At 41.6% G+C, this 24,965-nt stretch overlaps 1 protein-coding gene across 1 annotated transcript in view; it reads left to right on the top strand.

The window, feature by feature from the left end:
- Adamtsl3 (ADAMTS like 3) overlaps positions 1 to 24,965 on the top strand; it is a 306,645-nt gene that overhangs the window by 101,344 nt on the left and 180,336 nt on the right. Inside the window, exon 4 of the mRNA XM_052186018.1 lies at positions 20,213 to 20,340. Coding sequence (XP_052041978.1) covers positions 20,213 to 20,340 — 128 coding nt within the window. The remainder of the gene's footprint in view (positions 1 to 20,212; positions 20,341 to 24,965) is intronic.

Raw genomic sequence — 24,965 nt, 5'->3', positions numbered from 1 at the left:
ACAAAAGAAATTCTGGGGGAATCAGTATCCCTGACCTCAAGCAATACTACAGAGCAATAGTGTTAAAAACTGCATAGTATTGGTACAGTGACAGGCAGGCAGATCAATGGAACAGGATTGAAGATCCAGAAATGAACCCACACACCTATGGCCACTTGATCCTCAACAAAGGGGCTGAAAACATCCAATGGAAAAAAGATAGCCTTTTGAACAAATGGTGCTGGTTCAACTGGAGGTCAGCATGCAGAAGAATGCGAATTGATCCATCTTTGTCTCCTTGTACTAAGCTCAAATCCAAATGGATCAAGGACCTCCACATAAAGCCAGACACTCTGAAGCTAATAGAAAAGAAACTGGGGAAGACCCTTGAGGACATTGGTACAGGGAGAAAATTTCTGAACAGAACACCAATAGCGTATGCTCTAAGATCAAGAATTGACAAATGGGACCTCATAAAATTACAAAGTTTCTGTACGGCAAAGGACACCATCAAGAGGACAGATCGGCAACCAACAAATTGGGAAAAGATCTTCACCAATCCTACATCAGATAGAGGGCTAATATCCAATATATATAAAGAACTCAAGAAGTTAGACTCCAGAAAACCAAACAACCCTATTAAAAAATGGGGTACAGAGTTAAACGGGAATTCTCACCTGAAGAACTTCGGATGGCGGAGAAGCATCTTAAAAAAATGCTCAACTTCATTAGTCATTAGGGAAATGCAAATCAAAACAACCCTGAGATTTCACCTTACACCAGTCAGAATGGCTAAGATTAAAAATTCAGGAGACAGCAGGTGTTGGAGAGGATGTGGAGAAAGAGGAACACTCCTCCACTGCTGGTGGGGTTGCAAATTGGTACAACCACTCTGGAAATCAGTCTGGCGGTTCCTCCGAAAACTGGGCACCTCACTTCCAGAAGATCCTGCTATACCACTCCTGGGCATATACCCAGAGGATTCCCCACCATGTAATAAGGATACATGCTCTACTATGTTCATAGCAGCCCTATTTATAATTGCCAGATGCTGGAAAGAACCCAGGTATCCCTCAACAGAAGAGTGGATGCAAAAAATGTGGTATATCTACACAATGGAGTACTATTCAGCCATTAGAAACAATGAATTCATGAAATTCTTAGGCAAATGGATGGAGCTAGAAAACATCATACTAAGTGAGGTAACCCAGACTCAAAAGGTGACTCATGGTATGCACTCACTAATAAGTGGATATTAACCTAGAAACCTGGATTACCCAAAACATAATCTACACATCAAATGAGGTACAAGAAGAAAGGAGGAGTGGCCCCTTGTTCTGGAAAGACTCAGTGAAGAAGTATAGGGCAAAACCAGAACGGGGAAGTGGGAAGGGGTGGGTGGGAGGACAGGGGGAGAGAAGGGGGCTTATGGGACTTTCGGGGAGTGGGGGGCTAGAAAAGGGGAAATCATTTGAAATGTAAATAAAAAATATATCGAATAAAAAAAAAAGACAAAAAAAAACTGAGCCAATGACACAAGCGCAAGGTTATAAAAATTCTGAAAAGAGCCTATATCCTGTTGTATTTATGTTTCTTTTAATTTCCTTATTTTTTAATTCTTGTTTGTTATGTTCATATTTTTTTTATCTAGCCACATCATTTTAGTTATATTTGATACTTTGTTGTATAGAACACATTGTGTTTGGTTTCATTCTCTGGTGTCTTTGAAACTTTTAATGTTCCTTTAAAAAATTCTGTACCCTGGTATTTTCAAAGTTTACCAAATGTATAATTTGATTAATTTAATGTATAGTTATATTGTATGTCCATGTTTTGTTTTTATGTAAACATACACATATACTTATATGTAAACTCTCTTTTCTTGATTTTAATTTCAAATTTGTGACCATTTTCCAACAGTGACTTATGCCATTGGTCCAATAGAACTTGCATTAATCATAGACACATCTAGATTTGCATTGTCTACTACGGTGGCCTTTGGTACAGTAGCTGTTGGCACAGTGGCCATTGACCACAAAGCTTAACAAGTGCTTCAGACATGGCTAGTGCAACTTAGAATTTTGAAGATAGATACAGTCAACCTTACCAGAGACCACTGTCCAGTCTGTACATTTTCGATGACTATATCCAATCTGTGGCTGTTTATGCAAATATTTTCTCCTTGCCTTCCCACACTGTACACGGTTCAGTGTACAGTGAACTGATTTCTGTGCACTCTTGCCCATTAACAACCACCAAACCATCTTATGAAGCTCTTAATTCTGACGTACCTCAAACCACACTCAAACCACTCATATTTGACAATCCACAGTGGGCTTTTCTTTCCAAGGAGTGGGGGAATACAGGCATAGTCTTTCAAGTTTCATGATACCAAGTTTTTAGAAAACGATTCTTTTTTTTTTAATTTTTCTTCATGATTTATTTTCATTCATGGTTAGTAATTTTCACATAGAAAAACACAGGATTCGTGTGTTTTTCTGCTCCCTGATTAGCTTTGCCAAAGTTTTGACTCATCTATCAGGACTCACGGATTTGCCTTTTCCTCCCCGCAAGTGCCCGAGCTAAGGCTGGTTGTCCTTCCCTTTCCTCTAACACTCAGTGCATGATCCCTGCCTTCCGATTCTTTAACCAGATATTTGAGGGCAATGACTAAATGGGATCTGGAGAATGTCATTGAAGGAGAAAGTGAACTTTAGCTTTGCTTCACTTAAAGACCCTGGCAGAAGTCTTGATGGTCTTCCACACGGGCTGTTGTTATATAATCTGGAACACTCACGGGACATCGTTGGTTAAGGAACTGGGGGTTTTGCTGTTGGATCTTCCTATCTTTACACTCTGGTCTCGGGAATGCAGAATTTCCCTCTTCACCTGGAGTAACACTCTGCCCAGCAGTGGCCCAGCATGAAGGAGGAGCCAGTGATGGAAACAGCATGCTGCCCTCTTTCGTGACTCACTTTACTAGCTGTCAAATAGTATTTCTTGAGGGAATTTGTTTAAAGTAGATGCCCCTCGCATGTGGTCTGGGTAATATTCTTGATGAGTTGTTGGCACGAATCCTGTGTTTTTCTATGTGAAAATGGCTAACCATGAATGAAAATAAATCATGAAGAAAAATAAAAAAAAAAGAATCTTTTTCTAAAAACTTGGTATCATGAAACTTGAAAGACTATGCCTGTATTCCCCCCACTCCTTGGAAAGAAAAGCCCACTGTGGATTGTCAAATATGAGTGGTTTGAGTGTGGTTTGAGGTACGTCAGAATTAAGGGCTTCGTAAGATGGTTTGGTGGTTGTTAATGGGCAAGAGTGCACAGAAAGAATGCTAAGGAGTCTGCTTGAGAAGGGCAGAAAGTGTCGGGTTTCTGCAGGGATCCTCTCTGCATCCATGGTGATGAGCAGGGCCAAAGCAAAGCTGTTTGCCCCGTGTTAACTCCATCTGAAGGCTGAAATTCTCATGATGTGTGGCCGTTACGTCGGGTTAGAGAGTAACTGTCTTCACATTAATTGTTATAAATCATTATGAGAGTAAAGAGGATTAGTCATCTCCATCCCAGCTTCCTTCTAGAATGAATGGCTTCCCTGACCTGGGCACGCTTTAGATGAGAGACTTCTTGACTGTCCAGGCTTCCTTCCCTAGGAGCTGGAACATGTTAACATTTTAGTAGCAGTCTCCCTTGCCCCGGTTGCACAGCTCCGAAATCTCTTCAGACATTTCCAAGTGCTCCACGAGGGTGAAAGGCCCAGCTGAGAAGCAATGTTCTAGAACACCGTGGGTCTGTAGAGGCCCGAAGTTAACAATCTGCAACATCTGGCTGAAGACCGTGTCCCACCAGGGTTGAGATGTCCCTAAGGCAGTTTCCATGAATGCTCTTGAGGCCAAACCATCATAGCCAAATTCTTGACCAGTGTTTTCCAGAGAGACCCTGCATCTTCCAGGGTTTTGAAGGTATCAGGGGATAATTACTTGACCACAAGCTAGACTAATTTATATATAAGAATCATTAAGTTTGAAAGTGTCACACTTACTTTATAAATCCAGCCATTCAGAAAGGGTAAGATGAAAACCACAAGCCCACCCATCATTTAGCTCTAGGAAAAAAAACAGAATTTATACAGAAACATTATGAACATTTTCATGCATTTTTGTGTATAGAATTTTTGAATAGGATAAGTACACAGACCCAGTGCCATAAAAATGTTATCATAATTGAAAGTTCTTCTTGGTGGATTTTTCCTTTGACCAGCAAGAAGTGTCCTTCTGTATCTCTTTTGATGACTTTAGGTTGAAAGTAACTTTAGGTGTGAGTAACACACCTAAGTGAGGGATGTGTTGTCTCCAGAATCCAAATAGACCCACTAAACGTTGTGCTTCTTTCTTGGTGATGGGAGGGGCCAGGTGCAATAACTTATCTTTCACCTTAGAAGGAATATCTCTGCATGCCCCACACCACTGTACTCCTAAGAATTTCACTGAAGTAGATGGTCCTTGAATCTTGGTTGGATTTATTTCCCATCCTCTGATACGCATATGTGTTACCAATGAATCCAAAGTGGTTGCTACTTCCTGCTCACTTGGTCCAACCAGCATAATATCATCAATATAGTGCACCAATGTGATATTTTGTGGAAGAGATAAATGATCAAGATCCCTTCTAACTAAGTTATGACACAGGGCAGGAGAGTTAATATATCCTTGAGGCAAAACTATAAAGGTATACTGCTGGCCTTGCCAACTGAAAGCAAATTGCTTCTGGTGGTCCTTATGTACAGGTACTGAGAAGAAGGCATTTGCCAGGTCAATAGCTGCACACCAGGTTCCAGGAGATGTGTTAATTTGCTCAAGTAATGAAACTACATCTGGTACAGCAGCTGCAATTGGAGTTACTACCTGATTTAATTTTTGATAGTCAACTGTCATCCTCCGTGATCCATCTGTCTTCTGCACTGGCCAGATGGGAGAGTTAAAGGGAGATGTAGTGGGAACCACCACCCTGCATCTTTCAAGTCCTTGATTGTGGCAGTAATTTCTGCAATTCCTCCAGGAATACGATATTGTTTTTGATTCACTATTTTCTTTGGCAGAGGCAACTCTAAAGGCTTCCATTTTGCCTTTCCAACCACAATATCCCTCACTCCACAGGTCAGAGAACCAATATGAGAATTCTGCCAATTTCTGAGTATATCTTTACCAATTATACATTCTGGAACTGGGAAAATGACCACAGGATGTGTTCGGGGACCCACTGGACCTACTGTGAGTCGCACATCAATCAAAAATCCTTTAATCATCTGTCCTCCATAAGCTCCTATTCTAACTGGAGGGCCACAATGTTTCTTGGGATCTCCTGGAATCAGTGTCAATTCAGAACCAGTATCCAATAGCCCCCAGAAAGTCTGATTATTTCCTTCCCCCCAGTGTACAGTTACCCTTGTAAAAAGCCATAGGTCCCTCTGGGGAAGAATTGGAGAAAGACTAACAGCAAAACTTTTAGGTGTCTTATCAAGATCCTCCCTCAGGGGAACCTGGCAACCCCTTCATTCAAGGGGTTCTGGATCTTTAAACTGGCTCAAGTCTGGAAAGTGATTCACTGGCTGAGATTGCCTTTTGCCACGATCCAATGCAGCCTTTCTATCATTTGTTTGAGGATTTTTCTGCTTAACAGATATGCAGTAGGTTTCCTATGTATTTCATCCCTGGAAACACCATGATTGATTAGCCAGCACCAAAGGTCCATTATAAGTTCCACCTCTCTGCCCATTATGGGGTATGTCATTATAAACATTGTTTTGTCTACGCTGTCCATTATAATAACTACAATCACCTTGTCTCTGGCGATTCAATGCTGCCACCTGGCCCTTGTTAACTCGGGGCCCAATTAAACCCATTGAATTTAATTCATCTAATTGAGCAGCAGCATCTCCAACCCTAAGGTCTGGCACAAGGAATAGGGCAAGAACAAAACTCTTTAAATGTGCTGGTGCCCCTTTCACCAGTTTGCATCTTATAGGACTGGTGAAGGGCATATCTTCTGGACCTTCCCACTGTGGAGGATTAGGTTTTACACAACGTATCCTCTCTAGCATTGCAATTTCCCTAAGCCTTAAAATCCCTTCATCAACACTAAGCCAAGGAGTATCAGGCATCTCCAACTCCTTTTCAGTAGGCCATTTTTGATAAATACTTCAGTCAACCAATCAAACAAACTTTTGACACCTTTTGTAACTGTGCGAGCTTCCATATTAAACCTAGAATCTCCACTCAGAGGGCCCATGCCAATAAACTCAGCCTGCTCTAGTTTTATGTTCCTTCCACCATTATCCCACACCCTTAAAATCCATTCCCACGCATATTCTCCAGACTTCTGCTTGAATGAATTAGCAAACTCATTAAGCTCCTTATTAGTATAGTGTATTTCCTCATGGACTACACTTTCTACCTCCCCTCTAGGGGCCTGCTTTGCCTTGAGTCTGGTTATAGGTCTAGAAGAAACTATTGGTGGGCCTTGAGAAACATCAGTATTGTTAGCAAAAGTCACTGCTGGTTTATCAGGCTCTGAGGGATTAATTTCCTCAAGTGGAGAAGGCATTTTTTCAAGGGGTGGGGCTGAGGGTACTACTTCTTCAGGTGGAGCAAATCCTTGAAAATCTGAAGATTCAAAATTCTCAATTTCAACAGGGTCTTCCCACACATCCCTATCCCAAGTTATAGGATCCCATTCTTTGCCAATTAATGCCCTTACTTTAACTGCTGACACCTTCTGAGGTTGAGACTTAAATTTTCGCTGTAATTCAGCCAACCTTATAATGAGGGCTTCAGTTTGATTTTCTGCTACTTGAGCTCTATGGCTGCTAGAGAGTAGATTCTCTTCAAGGGCATACTTAGTAACTTTTAGATTGTTTACTTGAGTCTGGAGTTCTTCAATTTTATCACACAACTCCTTCCTTTCCTTCATTGTTTTTCCCCCCCGAGATGCTAAGAGCAACCAGCCAGCAAAATCATTTTCTGATTTTCCCCCAACTTGGAGAAAGTATTGTATACCACTGAATCACCTAATTCATCAAGATAATCAAAGGCATTAGCTTCTTTAAGCTTGAGATATAGTTTCATCCACGGGTCTTCAATATTCTACGAGCTCCCAGGAGGGAGAGAATCTGGAGAAGTTTTAGTAGTTGAAGGTGCTATTGGATCAACCAACCAACTCCAAAATTTTGAAACATTCATCCTTATACTTCTGCTCCTCTAGAACCACTCCTGGTACCAACTTCTGTATTAGTTTGGGTTCTCTAGAGTCACAGAACGTATGGATAGTCTTTATATAGTTAGGTAATTTGTCGATGACTTACAGTCTATAGTCCAACTCCCCAACAATGGTCAGCAGCAGCTGTGGATGGAAGTCCAAGGATCTAGCAGTTTCTCAGTCCCACGAGGCAAGCAGGCAAGGAAGAGTGAGAGAGAATCTTCCTTCTTCTAATGTCCTTATATATCTCCAGCAGAGGGTATAGCCCAGATTAAAGGCTATAGGTCTCCAACAGAGGATGTGGCCCAGATTATTGGTGTGTGGGTCTCCAGCAGAGGGTGTGGCCCAGATTAAAGGTGTGTGCATCCATGCCTTTAATCCCAAATGATCTTGAACTCAGAGATCTCCTTGTTCTAGCCACTATGCTTCAAGATCTCCATACCAAGATCCAGGTCAGAAACTTATATCTCTGAGTCTCCAAATTAGGATCATAGATGAGCCTTCCAATTCTAGACTGTAGTTCATTCTAGATATAGTCAAGTTGACAACCAGGAATAGCCACTACATTAAGGAATAGTGATTATTACTTCCTGTCATTTTCGATGTTATTTTTATATTTGAGTGGTTATCTTCTTTTGGGTTTGATGAAAGACAGTAACTATCTTGCTTTTTCCAGGGTGTCATTTCCCTCCTTGTATTGGAGTTTTCCTCCTATTATTCTTTGTAGAGCTGGGTTTGTAGAAAGATATTGTGTAAATTTGGTTTTGTCATGGAATATCTTGGTTTCTCCATCTATGGTGAATGAGAGTTTTGCTGGGTATAGTAGTCTTGGCTGACATTTGTGTTCCCTTAGAGTCTACATGAGATCTGCCCAGGATCTTCTAGCTTTCATGGTCTCTGGTGAGAAGTCTGCTGTGATTCTAATAGGTCTTCCTTTATATGTTACTTGGCCTTTTTCTCTTGCTGCCTTTAATATTCTTTCTTTGTTTAGTACATTTGGGGTTTTGATTATTATGTGACAAGAGGTATTTCTGCTCAGGTCCAGTCTGTTTGGAGTTCTGTAGACTTCTTGTATATCCATGGGTATCTCTCTCTTTAAGTTGGGAAAGTTTTCTTCCATAATTTTGTTGAAGATATTTGCTGGCCCTTTCAATTGTAAATCTTTACTCTCTTCTATACCTATAATCCTTAGGTTTGGTCTTCTCATTGTGTCCTGGATTTCCTGGATGTTCTGGGATACAAGCTTTTTGCATTTTGCATTTTCTTTGACTGTTGAGTCAATGGTTTCTATGGTATCTTTGGCATCTGAGATTCTTTCTTCCATCTCTTGTATTATGTTGTTGATATTTGCATCTATGGTCCCTGATTTTTTCTCAAGGTTTTCTATCTCCAAAGTTGTCTCCCTTTGCGATTTCTTAGTTGTTTCTACTTCTGATTTTAGATCCTGGATGGTTTTGCTTAGCTCCTTCACTTGCTTGTTTGTGTTTTCCTGTAATTCTTTAAGAGAATTTTGTGTTTCCTCTTTCATGACTTCTGCTGTTTGTCTCACTTTCTCCTGCATTTCTTGTGTTCCTTCTTTATTGGCTTTTATCTCTTGAGCCTTATTCTCCTGAATTTCTTTAAGTGATTTTTGTGTTTCCATTATACAGGTTTCTAGCTTATTCATGTTCCCCTGTATTTCTTTAAGAGATTCATTTATGTCCTTTTTGTGTTCTTCTAGCAGCATCATGAACAGTGATTTTAAATCCAAATCTTGTTTTTCTGGTGTGTTTGTGTAACCAGGACTTGCTGATGTTGGAGAGTTTCGTTCAGACGCTGCCATATTGCCTAGATTTCTGTTAGTAGCGTTCCTGCGTTTGCCCTTTGCCATCTTGTTATTTCTGGTATTAGTTGGTCTTGTCTTTGGCTGGTGTTTGTGCCTCCTGTGAGGCTGTAGGGCTATTTCTGCAACACTGGATGGCTGGGGTTTCCCCTGTTATAGATTGCTGATGTGCTGTCAATGCAATACCCATCAAAATCCCAACTCAATTCTTCATAGAGTTAGAAAGAGCAATTCTCAAATTTATCTGGAATGACAAAAAAACCCAGGATAGCTAAAACTATTCTCAACAACAAAAGAAATTCTGGGGGAATCAGTATCCCTGACCTCAAGCAATACTACCGAGCAATAGTGTTAAAAACTGCATGGTATTGGTACAGTGACAGGCAGGCGGATCAATGGAATTCTCCTCCCTCAAACTCTCAGCTCCTCCCCCTTTCTCCTGCCCAATCATTGACTTAAACCTTTATTTGAAAAGTTAAGGTGGGGAGAAGGTTCACAAGGCAACTCCTCTTCTGCAACCCCTCTGAGGACTGGAATTAGCCTCAAAATACAAGCCTAGGGCTATCCACAACAGAAAAGTATTTAATTTTATGTGAATTATAAGACAATGATGTACATGCATGGGTGTCTGTATGTGGACATGCACTCGACTGCAGTCATCCTCAGAAGCTAGAAGAGGACTTTGATTTCCCCAGAGCTGGAGTTAAGGCTATGAGCCACCTAACATAGGTGCTAGGAATCAAACCTGGGTCTTCTGGAAGAGCAGCCAGTGCTTTCAACCACTGAGCCATATTTGCATTCCTAGTTTATGTGAATTTAATAAGCAAGTAAAGAGAAACTGAGGAGCATGCAGAACTTGTAACCACAGCAGAGCATACCATTTCCTCAATGGTATCTTTAACATGTATGACTAAAGATCATACTGCATTAGGAATCTGGAGTCGTTATGTTTTAAATTTTATGTTTAAATCTTAGTTAATATATCATGACTTCCTTACAATTTTTCCATTCTCCATCCCCCATGTTTATCAGTCACATTATCGGAGCTAATTTCACATAGGGTATCTTCTCTTCTTCAGCTTGCACAGCCCTGTGGCCTTGGGAGGGGGGCAGGTGGCAGTCCCAGAGTGCGTGAAATGCTCAGCGCCATCGCTTCTCCTTGACTTTCATACTCTTGCTTTTTTTTTTTTTTTAAGAAGTTTTGTTCTTTTCACTCTTTGCTGTCTGGCCTTGCTCATTTCCTACTCGCAATGTGCTGTTCTCCAGCAGTCATCCTGCAGAGGTGAGAAGTGAGAACTGGTGGTTCTCATTGCGAACTTTTGAGACTGGGGAGACCCTGCATTGCCCATTTTAATTGAGTGACCACACTTGAATTTCATTTCATGTCATGTGATCATGTGAATACCATTTAGGTCTTTTTCTTTCATTTTCGGCAGAAGTCAGCAATCTAGATTGATAGATGAAGTCTTTATATGTTTGAGTTTTGGCCAAATAATTATTTTGTTGAAATTCTTCTGGGGCTGGAGAATGGCTCAGTCAGTACAGTGCTTGCCTTGCAAACAAATAACCTGTCGGTGAGAAGAGAGGTGTGCCCCCCCCCCCCCCCGGCTGTAGTTTCTTACCAAAAATTGTTAGGTCAATGAGAGATCCTATCTAAAAAAACAGGGTAGACTGTAACCTTAGAATGACCTAAGAATGACCCCTGAGGTTGCCCTTTGACCTCCACATACATTCACTCCCACACACATTGGCACACACATGAACTCCCCACCCCCAACACAAAGATATGCATACAATCATCTTTGATGGAAATTACCATCATAATTAAGTAAAGGGGAGCTGCGGGGCACTGGTCACTTGTGTTCTTTTTAGCCACTACTGAGACCTACTGACACCGGCGCTTTCATTTTGTACAGAAGAGCACTAGAATCCTACCAGAGAGTCGGTTTGAGAATGGCTCTGAAGCCTCAATGAGATTGGCCGGCACCACTTAACATGGGTACCCGGGAGTCAGTTGGATTGGCTCCTACCAGAGAGTCGGTTTGAGAATGGCTCTGAAGCCTCAATGAGATTGGCCGGCACCACTTAACATGGGTACCCGGGAGTCAGTTGGATTGGCACTTCCTGTTCCTTGGGTATGGAAAGTTGTCAGATCCTGTTGATCCCAGTGCCTTCGGGTGTCACATCTGTGACCTCTCTTTGGGATAAATGTTGTGATGTACACTGTGGACTCTGGACTCTTGCATGCAGTATTTAAACAGAGGCTCTACTTCTTGGGGTCCTTCCTCATGCTCCTGCTTGCCGGAAGAACTTTTCCAAAACACAGAAATCACACCTCTGCTTTCAAATTTTCCAGTGCGCTGATAAATGAGTATGCTAGAAGCTTCTTTAAGCCCTGTAGATCCACTGTGCATCCTTCCCCATGGGGCTGGGACCTCTACAAGCTGCATCAGGTTCCCCCTATCCTCTCTGGCTTCTGCTTAGCTTTGGCCAATGAGGAACACTATGAGACAGGAAAGAGAGGTGTGTCTGTCTCCCCTTCTCTCTATCTCTCCTCTTGCTCCTCTCTCCCTCCCTTCCTCCCTCCTTCCCCTCTCTCTCTGTTCCTCCCTCCCCTCCCCCCTGTATTTTCTCAACAAAAAGCACAGAAGCTTTCCCTAATAGCTCTTTACACTGAAAGATCATCCTAAGTGAGGTAACCCAATCACAAAAGAATACACATGGAATGCAATCTCTGATAAGTGGACATTAATTAGCTCAGAAGCCCTGAATACCCAAGGCATAAATCGCATAACAAATGACTCCCATGAAGAAGTATGGAGAGGGTCCTGATCCTGGAAAGGATTGATCTAGCATGGGAGGGGAATATAAGGACAGAGAAAAAGGAAGGAGGTGATTGGAGAAGGGATGGAGAGAAGAAGGTTTATGGGACATATGGGGAGGGGGGATCCGGGAAAGGGGAAATCATTTGGAATGTAAACAAAGAATATAGAAAATAAAAATATAACAAAAAGAAAGATAAAGATGAAAATCCTGGTATTTATAGGGTCTGGATTAAACCAGTCCAGTTTGCTTCCCAATTCTCTTGCTTTCCCTGTGCCCTGTCCACTCAATGATGTGTCTTAAAAATGTTCCTTGGGGGCTATGGACATTGTTCAGTGGCAAAGCACTTGTCTCTTATGCCCAAGACTGTGAACCCGATATCTAGAGTTGCAAAAGCAAATGCTAGTGCTCTGAAATAAATGAATAGATAAACATATTCTTTAACAAATAAAATACCTCTCAAGGGGTTCCAGAGATTCCACAGTAAATAAAGTGCCTGTCACTCAAGCATCTGTTTTGGGTCAAATGTGATATGCATTGGATAAGGAACCAAGAAATCTGTTTGGTTCCTTAGTCATGCAGGTTGGCTCATACTCCCAGAACATACACACACACACACACACACACACACACACACAGGATTTAACTAACATGTTATTGTGGAAATAGTGAGGAACGTGATATGTCTGGGGTATGAGATGAAGTATGAACAGAAGCTGTGAGCTGTGGAGCTGCAGGCTGAGTTGTGTCTGGCAGGGAGAAGCTTATTAGTGTGAAACGTGTAGCAGTGAATCAGTGAAACTGAAGTTCTCTTATGATGGTAACAATGTCCAGGGACAAAGACTGGCTAGGAAAGTGCTGTCCAAATTCCACAGGCTAGCCTCTCTCCAGCCAGTGAATTTTAGCAGTGTGAACTGGAGAAGGAGAGGTGAGCTTCAGAGTCCTGGGAATTTATCACTAGTACCTAGCACATGTATTTGTGTTTGATACAACCTGGCCGAATTGAATTGTTGATCTGTATGACAACTTGAGTGACATTTTTATGACATCCGCCCAATTCATAATTTTAAAGTTCTGTTGCTTAAGACCTGAAGGTAGTATTAACCTGGAAGAATGTATCTACTGTTCACAGAAACCGAGAGGTTTGAGATCTCCTCAAATAACCTTTGTGGGAACACTGGAATGAACCTTTATTTGAAGTCTGGGAAGTAATATCCCACTGGAACTCAGTTCATTTGGAGTTGTTGTTAATGTGGAGCTGTTAATATGGCATTTCCAATAAGTGACCTTAGATGTGAAATCTGTGTTTAATTACTAATGTTTTAGCAAGACCAGCAGAATGGCCCTATTCTGTATAACTCGTAGATTTAAGAACTTGTCAGGGAAACGGTTTATGATTTGATTTATGCCTGGGGATACAAGAAGAGCAGGCAGTCCTGGCGCACGCACGCATGCACGCACGCACGCACACCTTCCGGATTCCCGACTTTTGCCAAGTGTGAGTGTATACTGAGTAAACAACATCCCTGGGGAATTTTTTTTTCATCCAACATTTCCCAAGCTAGAATTTTACTTGGGAAAATATGATTTCCTAAGCAATCATTAAGCCTGATAGTCTAAAGCAAATGACACATAATACACACAGCTTCTTTGGATGTGTTCTCACAGGTTTTCCTTTGGTGTTTTTTTTCTTTTAAAAAATGTTTTATTACACATACACACACACACACACATATGCACACACACATACATAGACACATACACACGAATATACAATTCACACATACACACATGCACACGTACACACACATGAATATACACATACATACACATTCACACATACACACACATGAATATACACATACATACACATACACATGCACACATACACAAACAAATATACAAATACACACACATGGACACATATGCAAGTTCGTACACACACACTGAATGATACAAAAAGCAGAATATTGAAAAGTGTTTATAACTAACTCGCAGTTAGAAAATAGAGAAAACAAAAATAAGGGCTTACTGAGCCACCAGCCAGACAGCATACAAGAGTTGGACCGAGGCCCTTGACACATATACAGCAAAGGACTGCCTACTCTGTCCTCAGTGGGAGAAGACTTGCCTAACCCTTGAGAGACTTGAGGCCCCAGGGAGTGGGGAGGCCTGACAGAGTGGGGAGGGACATCTCTTGGAGACAATGGGAGGAGGAATGGAATGAGGAACTGTGTCAGGGCTGGCCAGAAAGGGGGCAATGACTGAATTGTAAAAAATAATAATAATAATAATAAAAGTAATAAAAAATAACAGCTTACCTGCAACCCAAACTATTCTATGAGGGGGCATATGGTTCCAAGAGTTGATTCATTCTGTGCAAAAGAGCTAGCCTTGCTCTGAGCTCTGCTAAGGAAAGCTGTGGAAACACAGCTTATGTATCTGTTTTTCTTGACAATTAAGGATTAATGTCACCTCACAGTGTCCCCTGACCTCTCTTCCTTCCGCCTCATTAGAAGCTGCTTGAGGGATTAGATCTATGCTTGCCCTCTTGGGGGGCTCCTGTGCAGAGCCTTGATCATAGGTATCTGTTCAGATAAGGGGACCAACAGATGATTGGGAGCCCACAAATGCCAGCCAGGAATGTGCATTCCTCACAAAATACCCCAGATAAAATATCAGACTGTTGAAATCCAGAAGTGTAGTTCCACTTGCAATAAAGATGGGGGTGGGGTGGGGGATAACATAAAAAGCTTCATTGAGATATCAAAAGAATGTTGTGGTCAAGTGGATCCCAGCAGCAGTGGAGGGGATCCAAGGCTTGGAATGCTAACTGTGAGTGACGATAGCTCGGCTGCCTGTATTTGACTGGATTCCTCCTCACAAAGGAAATGAACGTAAGAGGAGAAATCACACAGAGGAAAACAGAATTTGCCTAGGGGAAGTGATAAAGGGGTTCTGCCTTGGACCCATTATTCTCTGCACACATATGGTTCTGAAAGTGTTGCTTACCTGAAGATGGTGCAGGGAGGATCCACCAGAGGGGCTGTGGCACTTAGAGCAGACATAAGCCATTCCAAGGACCGGCCCACAGCACTGTCTGCTAGGACAGCAGCTGCTTTAGGAAGGACATGGTTCTTTAGGTCTTTATCTAGGTCTTACCACAGGGGCTCAGGCTTGATGTTGGTTGAATTAAACTTTGATTGGGTTCATTTAATAACTTACCTTATAAAGCAGTGTCCTCATGGAATGTAAATAATCACATGAGGAAGTTTTAAAGAGAAGCTTGAAAGGGGGATTGGAAAAAGCAGTACCCACTGGTAAACAAAGATTTTCTGCTCTGGATTATCATGAAGCCAACTCTGTCTTTGTAGCCACTGGGCTGGTCAAAGTGAGGCCACCACATTCCTCTTCTCTCAGGAGGCTTGGCTACCACAGCCAAGGAAGGCTTTACCCAGTTCCTGGGATAGCTGTCCCTCCATCCTCTACAACTCTCTTCTGCCTCCCAATATTTGACAATGGTGACTGATACTGTTTCCTGTCTTTGCAGTAACATTAAGCTATGTTCCCAGGCCTTCTCTCTCATTAGCGGGCTACCCTCCTGGCATCGTGATCTGCTTACTACTGTAAAGAAGCAGACACACGCATTAGAGGAATTCTGTCTGATTAGGAAGCTATGTCTAGCATGCTTATCGGTGACTGGGGGGACACATGGAGGCTGCAAAGTCAAGCAGCAGGGCTTACAGATGGGTGCTAGGATCGGGGTCCAAGCAGACCTCTGCAGGCTGGCTGCCTGATCCAAAAGCAACAATGGAAAGAGCTTCGCTGGTGATTAATTTTAAGTCTTGCACAAGCAGCAAGTGGAGAGCTGGCTTTGCCATCGTTATCCTAAAGATGCTGTTTTTAAGGACAACAACTGCTGGTGTTTGTGACACTCTTGCCAGCTACATGGAGATTCTGTGTGAATTACTTCTTATGTATATTTTAAATATTGCATGAGTGATGGTGACCATCGTGGTTTAGCGTGAATTTGATAAGGTTAAAAGCTCATTGTAACAGCTTTAATCATTATATAATACTGCCTCCATAGATGTTCCAATAGATGGTGTTGCCTGAAACAATGAGAAAGAGAGGGCAGGAGGGGAAATGGAGGGAGGAAAGAAAAAAACTAAACGGAAAGCAGAAGGGAGGTGGGAGGGAGAGGAAACTATTTCAAAAGAGATTTGTCATTGCTTAAGGAGATAGCTCAGTCCAGTCTCCAGAACCTGCACAGAAAAACCAGCCATGAAAGCGTATTTGTAGTCTCAGGGCTGGGAAGGCTGAGACAGACAGATTTCTTGGGCTGGTGAACCAGCTCATTCAAAGAAGTGAGCCCCAAGCCAATACAAGACCCTGTTTCTGAATAAAAAAATCAAGGTGGATTTCCCCTGAGAAATAACACCCGAGGTCAGTCTCTGGTCTCCACATTCCTGTGTACACGTGTACTATACACACATATGCATATGCACACACACGTGGGAATCTGGGTCATGGGGCAATACAAGGCCTGTGTTCTTTTTAGACATAATGCCATAGTCTAGACACTACATTTTGAGATTTAAAATTTGCATCCTTGATTGTGTCCAGAGATTGAACATAGTCACGGAAGAGCAGGGAGAGCAGAAAGAGGGGTGTTAGCCAGACACTAGAGGCTTGGGAAAATTCTGGAAGTTTTTTTTTTCTTTTTCCAGAGAAAATGATTGGGGCTCATTGTCAGCTTTTCTAGAGAGGTGGGAATTCCAGGAAAGGAAGCTCAGAAGAGAGAAGTGGGTAAAATCAGGGACATCGTTGCTACTTTGTAGTCAGGTAGAATGCATGACAGGGTCAGGGGCTGGCAGGATGTGGCACTGGGGTCTGAGGAACCCAGCCATCCTAACAGAGAAGAAAAACACCACCAGGACTCCTTGAGATGCCGTTTGCTTTCTGTTTTCTTAAGGGGAAAAAATCTGACGTATTCAATCAGAGAAACCAGATGTTTTCATTTTATAATGTGCCCGTTTTAATTATTTTAGAATCAAGATGTTTTCTGTAAGTGAAGGTGGAGGAGTTATGGAAAGAAACCCGATTCTAACTATAAATGGAACAGATGGGATGGTGGGAATAAAAACAAATTAAAACAATATTGCAGGGAGCTCTCAACTTTCGTTTAAAAAATATATGATGATATTTTTCAACTTTTCACATTTGACCAATTCATATATCAAGTGACAAGAAGAAAAACCAATTTCAGCTGTGTACAGTTGAAACATTTTCCTAAACGATCTGGACTCACCCCATCTAAATGTCTAGATGAGGGCATTAAACTGCTAATTGTATTTTTCTATGAATTAGAATTTTATATTTTATACTATACGATGATAGACAGGGTATAGTTATGTTTGGTGACATTCAGGGCAGAAAATCGAACCTAACAGTGTCTTAATTAGAACAGTAAATAGTGTAGGTTTCATTAGCTCCCATTCCCGATGACAGATTTGATCAGCTGCCAAATATTTATTCTTTCTGTCTCTCTGCTCAGGCTGAAGCACTGCTATACTAGGCTGTTCGCTGTGCTATAAATAGGGGCTGTCGGACCGATGACTGGTGGAACTTGACTGAACGTTATTGGAAAACCTTCATTTTTGCTTCCCTGGCACTATATTTTCCATTTCAGTTTTGAAGGTCTTCCCTACCCATCCCCCTCCCAATTTAACTTTCTGGGGGAGGAGGCACTGGTGTAACTTGCCCGAGAGCCTGGACAGGTTAGGGGAGCCTAACTTAGGGGAGATCTGGGCAATAGCTAATCCAGGCCTGAGCTGTCATTGGTCATCGCTTCAAGGCCCTAGACAGTCTTTACATTCTCTAAAAAACAGGGTTCCCATGAAATTCTGTTTGACTTGAACATTTCCATAGCCCAAGAGGAGATGAATTTTCATTTGTTTGCTTGCAAGGTTTAACTGGGACATGACATGTTTTATCTTTTAAAGTATGGTGCAGGGGTCAGGAGAGGTGGATAGGTCAACATTTAAGAGCACCTCACTGCTTTTTTCAGAGGATTGGAGTTTGGTTCCCAGCATCCACTTTGGAGGACACAGACACCTGTAACATTCTGCTCCAGGGGATCTGATGACTGCTCCTGGATTCCAAAGTAGCTTGCGCTCAGTCATGTACCACTCCAATGCACATACATGATTACACATAAACATGATATAAAAAATAAGTCCTTTAAAAATGCTGACTCCCTTGGCATTTTATTTATCTGAGCACATCTTCCTCTATCCATGTGCAGACTTACTTGTATTAAACAGGCTACAGACATGTAGCCAGATAGGATCTTGTCATCCAGTGATGGTATTTTGGCTTAAAATACTTTTAAGAAAGAAATTTTGGAAGCCATCCAAGTTCAGAAAGTGACAGAATCATTACCCATGATAACCCACCTGCCTTAATGCTGATTTTAAAGCTTTTGCATGTTTGCTGTCGAAAATAAATTGTCATCCTTCCTCCTGTGACTCTGCTCAGGGACAGTGAGGGCGAGTTCCACCTCTTCTCTTCTTAGAGCCAATTTGTGGGTTCTTTTAGCTCAGATACTGTATTTTCAGGGCCGTGTTTCCTGTGTGTGTGTTCTGTAGGCTGGCTTTATATGAAGATAGAGAGAAAATGCTTTGTATTTTTATTTTAAAGACATTAAAATATGCCACCCTTTTCTTTCTTTCTTTCTTTCTTTCTTTCTTTCTTTCTTTCTTTCTTTCTTTCTTTCTTTCTTTCTTTCTTTCTTTCTTTCTTTCTTCCTTCCTTCCTTCCTTCCTTCCTTCCTTTCTTTCTTTCTTTCTTTCTTTCTTTCTTTCTTTCTTTCTTTCTTTCTTTCTTTCTTTCTTTCTTTCTTTCTTTCTTTCTTTCTTCCTTCCTCCCTCTCTTTCTTTTTATTGGTTACTTTATTTACTTTTCAAATATTATCCCCCTTCCTGGTTTCCCTTTCACAAACCCCCTATCCCCTCCCCCTCACCCCTGCTTCTGTGGTGGAGGCTCCCCTACCTGCCCTGTTAATAAATATGTCAGCCTTTCCTAAGTTAACCATATGACTGTCAATGTCTGTATGGCATGTGATTTTTCTCTGGTATTTTATGGTTTTCAGTACCTTAATATAAATTTCTAATGGACCTGGATTTCATTTTGATGTACTTTAAGAATTTATAGATTAAAAAACATTTTTATTAAATTTATTCATTTTTTTATGTGTGGGTGTTTTACCTTCATATACGTTTGTATGTGCTTGGTGCCTGCTGAGGTCAGAAGAGGGCATTGGGTTCCCTGGAAGTGGAGTTATGAACAGTTATGAATCACCATGTGTTTGCCGGGAATCAAACTTGGGTTCTTTTCGAGAGCAACAAGTACTCCTAGCTGCTGAGCACTTTCTCCAGACCAAGGATCTGTCTATTTTTAAAAAGTATTAAAATACTAGTATCTAGGAGACTGAGGCAAGAGGATCATGAGGTGGAAGCCAGGTTTGGCTTCACAGTAAGTTCAGTGTCTGCTTGAGCTACACTGTGAGATACTTTCTCAAAATTTAAAATATTTAAAATTTACTTTTAGTAGATGTGACAAAAGTGCTTCATATGCACATACAAAATGTCATAATGTAACACATTTTTCTGCATTTAATATGCAGTAATAAAGCATCATGAGGAAATTAATATATATGATTGATTATTGTTATGATACATATGGTCAATACATATGATTACTTATTGTTATGTCAATTCTATATTTTTCTCATTCCCTCACTTCTATTTTTTGAGATTTTATTTTTCAATTAATTTTATGTATATTGTTATTTTGTGGGTGGTTTGCTGGCTTGTATGTCTCTGTACCCTGTGTGTTCCAAATTGAACTTCCTGGAGCTGTAGTTACATACAGTTGTGGAGTTATGGATAACTAGGAATCTAACCTGTTCTTCTAGAAGAGCAACTAATATCCTAACTTCTGAGCCTTCCCTTCAGTTCTACTTTCATTCTTTGTAAATGGAAACAGAAAAGATGATATTTAACTCCCTTACCAACTTAAGTACCTGATACAGTATTGCTAGCTATAAGCCCAGTGTCCTTTGTCACATGCCAGGAACTTTTTCACTTGCATGGCAGAAACTTTATACTCACTGAATGGTCTCTTTCCCTCAGTGTCCTGGGAATCTTTGACAGTCAGCACTGCTATCCTGTTCATGGAACTGGACTAGTGTGGATATTTCCTGTGCATAGAATTGGGTGATATTTGATCTTCTATAACCGGCTGCTTTCTGCCCCCCCCCCCCATCCAGACATCAAGAAATGCTGATTCAGATGAAGACAAAGATGGCAACTGGGACGCTTGGGGAGACTGGAGTGACTGCTCCCGGACCTGTGGAGGAGGAGCCTCCTATTCTTTGCGGAGATGTCTGACTGGAAGGTCAGTGGTGGTTTGGCTGCTGTGTGGAGTATGTCAGTGACTGTTTGAGAGAGAAGGGAAGTAGGTATGGTCTGATGGTTTCTATCTTGTGGCTTACTATCTACCAATAGTAACTGAGTCAATCTCAAGTTAACATGTTTAAATGGGAATTGTGTTACTTCCGGGCATGTCCATTTACATCTGCAGATGCATCTGTCCTGTCTACATAGTGGTCACAGGGTTCAGAAAAACCAGACACTCTAGTCCTAAGAAAGTGATGGCATGTTAAGTTCAGTTGCTGGCTTGATATCCTCAGGATTTAGGGGCAAAATGCTAGATTATCTTGGTGGCAGTCCTTGAGAGGCTGTGACTCTAACTCCTGTTTTGCAATTTCTGTGAACTTAGCATGGGTTAAAAAGGTAATGCAGAAACTGAGGAACTGACTTCAGATTCTTAGGAGCGGAGAATTCTTCAGATTTTTAGAATTCTTAGAATTCTTCAGATTCTATAAAGGTCAGGAGCAAAGGTGCACACCATAACCCAGTATAGGATGGGCAGAAACAAGTGCATCACAAAGGGCTTGTAGTGAGCTAGTCTAACCAAAATAGTGAACCTCCTCTATTCCACGAGAGATCCTGCCTCAAAAAGTAAGATGAAGAGCTATGAAGAAGAGACTGGATATTGACATCTAGCCTCCACATTCCCACAACTCAGATGAGTGTACCCACCTATGCAAATGCATAACACACACACACACACACACACACACACACACACACACACACACACACAGACACAGACAGACATACACACACTCATGCTAATGTAAGATCAGCTTATTTTTTAAGGCCAAGTCTGTTCTTGCTGGTTTGGAGGCTGTAGTTCAAGAGAGAGTTTAAAACCTTGTTCATAGGTAAGGCGCAGTCTCAGGTTGATGGGACCTCATTTTTTGGTCCCAGACAAAAGACTCCTAGATTATAGAGGCCATATTTAGATATGGGATACTGTTGGGTGAAAGAGTAAACTGGCAACTTTCACTGCTTATCTCCAGCTACACAGAAGAAACACACAGGCGCATCTTTATTCTGCTCAGTTCAGGTTTCATGAAGATATTTGTTTTACAGTATATTAGACAAGTGACTAAGTATGTCCTTAAGTTTCTTCAAGACAGTGCAGACCATGGTAGATGAAGGGAACACAGAGTCCTTTGAGGAGGACACATCTAGGGAGGCATGACGAGGCTGCTGGAGCATGGCAATAGTTTCATCTAGAGAAAAATTTGACCAGGCATCAGCTTATGTAAATGGCTATAGAACTGAATCCAGGCCGGTCGGGACTGAAGGTCGGGACAATGCTTGATCTTTTTTTTTTCACTCTTGTTAAGAAATCCAGACTGTAAATACATTGTGATATGCAGAAGAATGATGGGTATCTTATAATAGCAGAATAGATATGTGTATTATACACACAAACACACACACACACACACACACACACACACACACACACACACACACACTCTCCACATAGCTGTGGAGAAGGGAAGGGCCATGACTTCTTAGGTGAAGGGTAAACTCCTTTGCAGTGCTGGTCAATCACTGGGGCCAGCGGAGAGCAATCAGCATGACAATTGAGAGGGGAGGGTATGCCTTGGATGTCTCTGTGTAATCCCCAAATCTGAGGAATATGAATAATTTGAAATGAACAATAGCTAGAATGACAAAAACATGGCATTTGCTCCACTGTCTTCTTTAAACAATATTCCGTACACTTGTGCCTGGTAAAAAGAATTTGGAAGAATACACTAATGTCCACCGATGATGATTTTTATCCCCTCATCATAGAACCAAAATAGTTACAGCTCTCAATTTATTTAAAATTACTTTGGTCTTGCTTGGACCTTATCTTGCCATGTGATGCATGTTGGGATGCTGGGAGTTTGTGGCTCCTTTATCCTAAGTGGGTTGTGTGTAGATAAGGAGGGCCTTGCTCAGCTTCTGTCTTCTCTGCTCCTGCTCAGAAGGGAAATGTTGGGTAGGAGAGTAAAGGGATCCTACTGTTGTGAGCAGAGGACCTGACCATGTTCTCTGGCTTGGAAGGTGTTTAAAGCTAGCTCCGAGGGGCACCCTCGGGGATTTTTCTGAGCCACTCTCAGCTCTGACCTCAGCTTCTTGAGCTCTCCTGACTCTAGTTCCCTTGATATGAGCTATTCAGCATACGTTGACCCTCATGTAAGTATAGGTAAACAAATGATCAAAGTTGTCTAACAGGTTGCAGGTCTCTCAGCCCTTCAGTTCCTTGGCTATGACTTACACATTAACCAACAGTAAGGGACATGAAGTTCTTCAGGGGGTGTCCTGAAGAACTCTCCTGTGGCTCTGAACTCTCTCCAATCCTATCAAGGTCCTGTCCTCCCTGCCACTCCCTTTCTCTGGCTCAAAGCTTTGGTTTTGTTCTGTGACATGCTTAGTTTAGCAGGACTATCTGTGTGAACAATGTCAGCGCTAACACTGGAGCTCATTGGGGTGAGCAGTGAGTATCAAATTGAAGGAGGCAATTCCCTGGCACCCTAATTTCTCAGTAGAAAATACTTCAGCCATAGGGATAGGGCTGCTTAGAGTCTTCTCTTTGGTGCCCACTCCTATGCTAGCTCCTGTCAGTTGATACAGAGAAAACATTTGGCAAAAGTTAACACCAATAGAGAATTCTTAGAAAAAGGGACTAAAAAGGGACTCCTTCAGTTTAATAAAGAACAGCAAGCACCTGTAGCTCTTGTAGACTTAGCAGTGAAGCCAGCTCCTTCCACCTAACAGCAGGAATGAGCTAAGTGAGGCTGGGTTTCTCTGTGTAGCCCTGGCTGTCCTGGAACTCACTCTGTAGACCAGGCTGGCCTCAAACTCAGAAATCTGCCTGCCTCTGCCTTCCAAGTGCTGGGATTAAAGGCATGTGCCACCACCACCGGTCTGTACCCCATTTTTAATAGAGTTATTTGGTTTTCTGGTGGTCTAACTTCTTGAGTTCTATTAGCCCTCTATTGGATGTAGGGTTGGTGAAGATCTTTTCCCAATTTGTTGGTTGCTGATTTGTCCTTTTGATGGTATCCTTTGCCTTACAGAAACTGTAATTTTATGAGGTCCCATTTGTCAAAAGCCATTGGTGTTCTGTTCAGTAACTTTCCCCCGTACTGATGTCCTCAAGGGTCTTCCCCAGTTTCTTTTCTCCAAACCTAAGCATAAATCCCTCTGACCATACAGAAGACTGCAAAACACAAATGGCAGAAGTGAAGATAGGGTGGGGTGAGGGATGGCTCAGTGGTTAAGAGTATCTGCTTCTTTTGCAGAATACTCAAGTCCCTAGCATGCATATCAAAGGCTTACAATTGCCTGAAACTCTGACTCCAGGGGGTCCAACAACCTTTTTGACTCCTACAAACATTTCATTCTTCCATATACATGAAAAAAATAAAATATGTATGTATCTATGTCTGTATGTATAGAAACTTAGTACTTATTATCTTAACTATTTATCCCAGTAATGAGAAAATCCTAACAAACTGTACATAACTGTTTACAGAAGCTTTGTTCACCATAATCAAACAGTGGGATGAACCTAACGCTCTTTGCTGTGTGAATACAGTCTATGGCACATGTAAACCATGGATTACAACACAGAAGTAAGAAGAAATCAGTCAACAATAGACAGAGAACCCTGGGAGCATCTCTGGGAATTAACACGTCATTTTAAAAAGCAAGACTCCAAAGGCTGTCTATTGCATCATTCCACTTACGCAATGTTCTTGAAATGATTAAACTTTTAGAAATGAAGAACAGATTAGAAATTTCCAAGTGGTGGAATAAGAGGGAGGGGCACAGCTACCAAGGGAAGCTTGCAGGAGCCCTGTGATGACAGAAGTGTCCTGTACTTCAGCTGTCCAAATGGCAACGTCCTGGGTTTATCCCTCTGAGTGAGTCCCTGTGCTAGACTTTCTTAAGATATCACTCTTAAGAGAAGCTGAATGAGCAGTAGACAAACCCCTGAAATATTTCTTAGAAAAGCAAGTGATTTACAGAAATTTTATTCTAAGTTTTCTTTGACCACTCCCCCAGAAATTCCAGGTAAATTAGACATGCATACTTTAAAAGTTAAATATAAAGCAATAAGAAATCAAGGGGATCCAGAGGGAAAACTGAAGGCCAGAACTGAGTGTGTGGCTGATCCTTTGACCTGGTGGTGGAAGTGGGAACCTAGCTTCCAGAAGTTTAATTCCACAATAAGTACAGGAGCCCATGCTGGGAGACTCCTAAGGAAGAACCTCCATGGTTCATACCCCTCCCAAGCATGTTTTCTATACCAGCCTAAGGGGTTTAGCTATGTTGGTCTCAATTATGACTGGGAAAACAAACTGTAGAACATGGGTGCTACTGTTCTCCCAAAAGTTTCAGGTGCACATATATTGGTCCACTTACATTGTGTATAGTAAGGAGGCAGACTATATATAGCCTGCAGACTGCAGAATCTTGTGATGGAAAGATAGCATAAAGTTGGCCTTGTTATTTAACCATGGTTAAGCTATGGAAGCTACTTGTTAAAAGAGGCATAGATAATGTGATATATATGTCTTTATATATATATATATATATATATAT

This window comes from Apodemus sylvaticus, chromosome 1 (assembly GCF_947179515.1).
Source record: "Apodemus sylvaticus chromosome 1, mApoSyl1.1, whole genome shotgun sequence".
NCBI classification, from domain to species: Eukaryota; Metazoa; Chordata; class Mammalia; order Rodentia; family Muridae; genus Apodemus; species Apodemus sylvaticus.
This window is presented reverse-complemented; position numbering and strand designations above follow the sequence as displayed.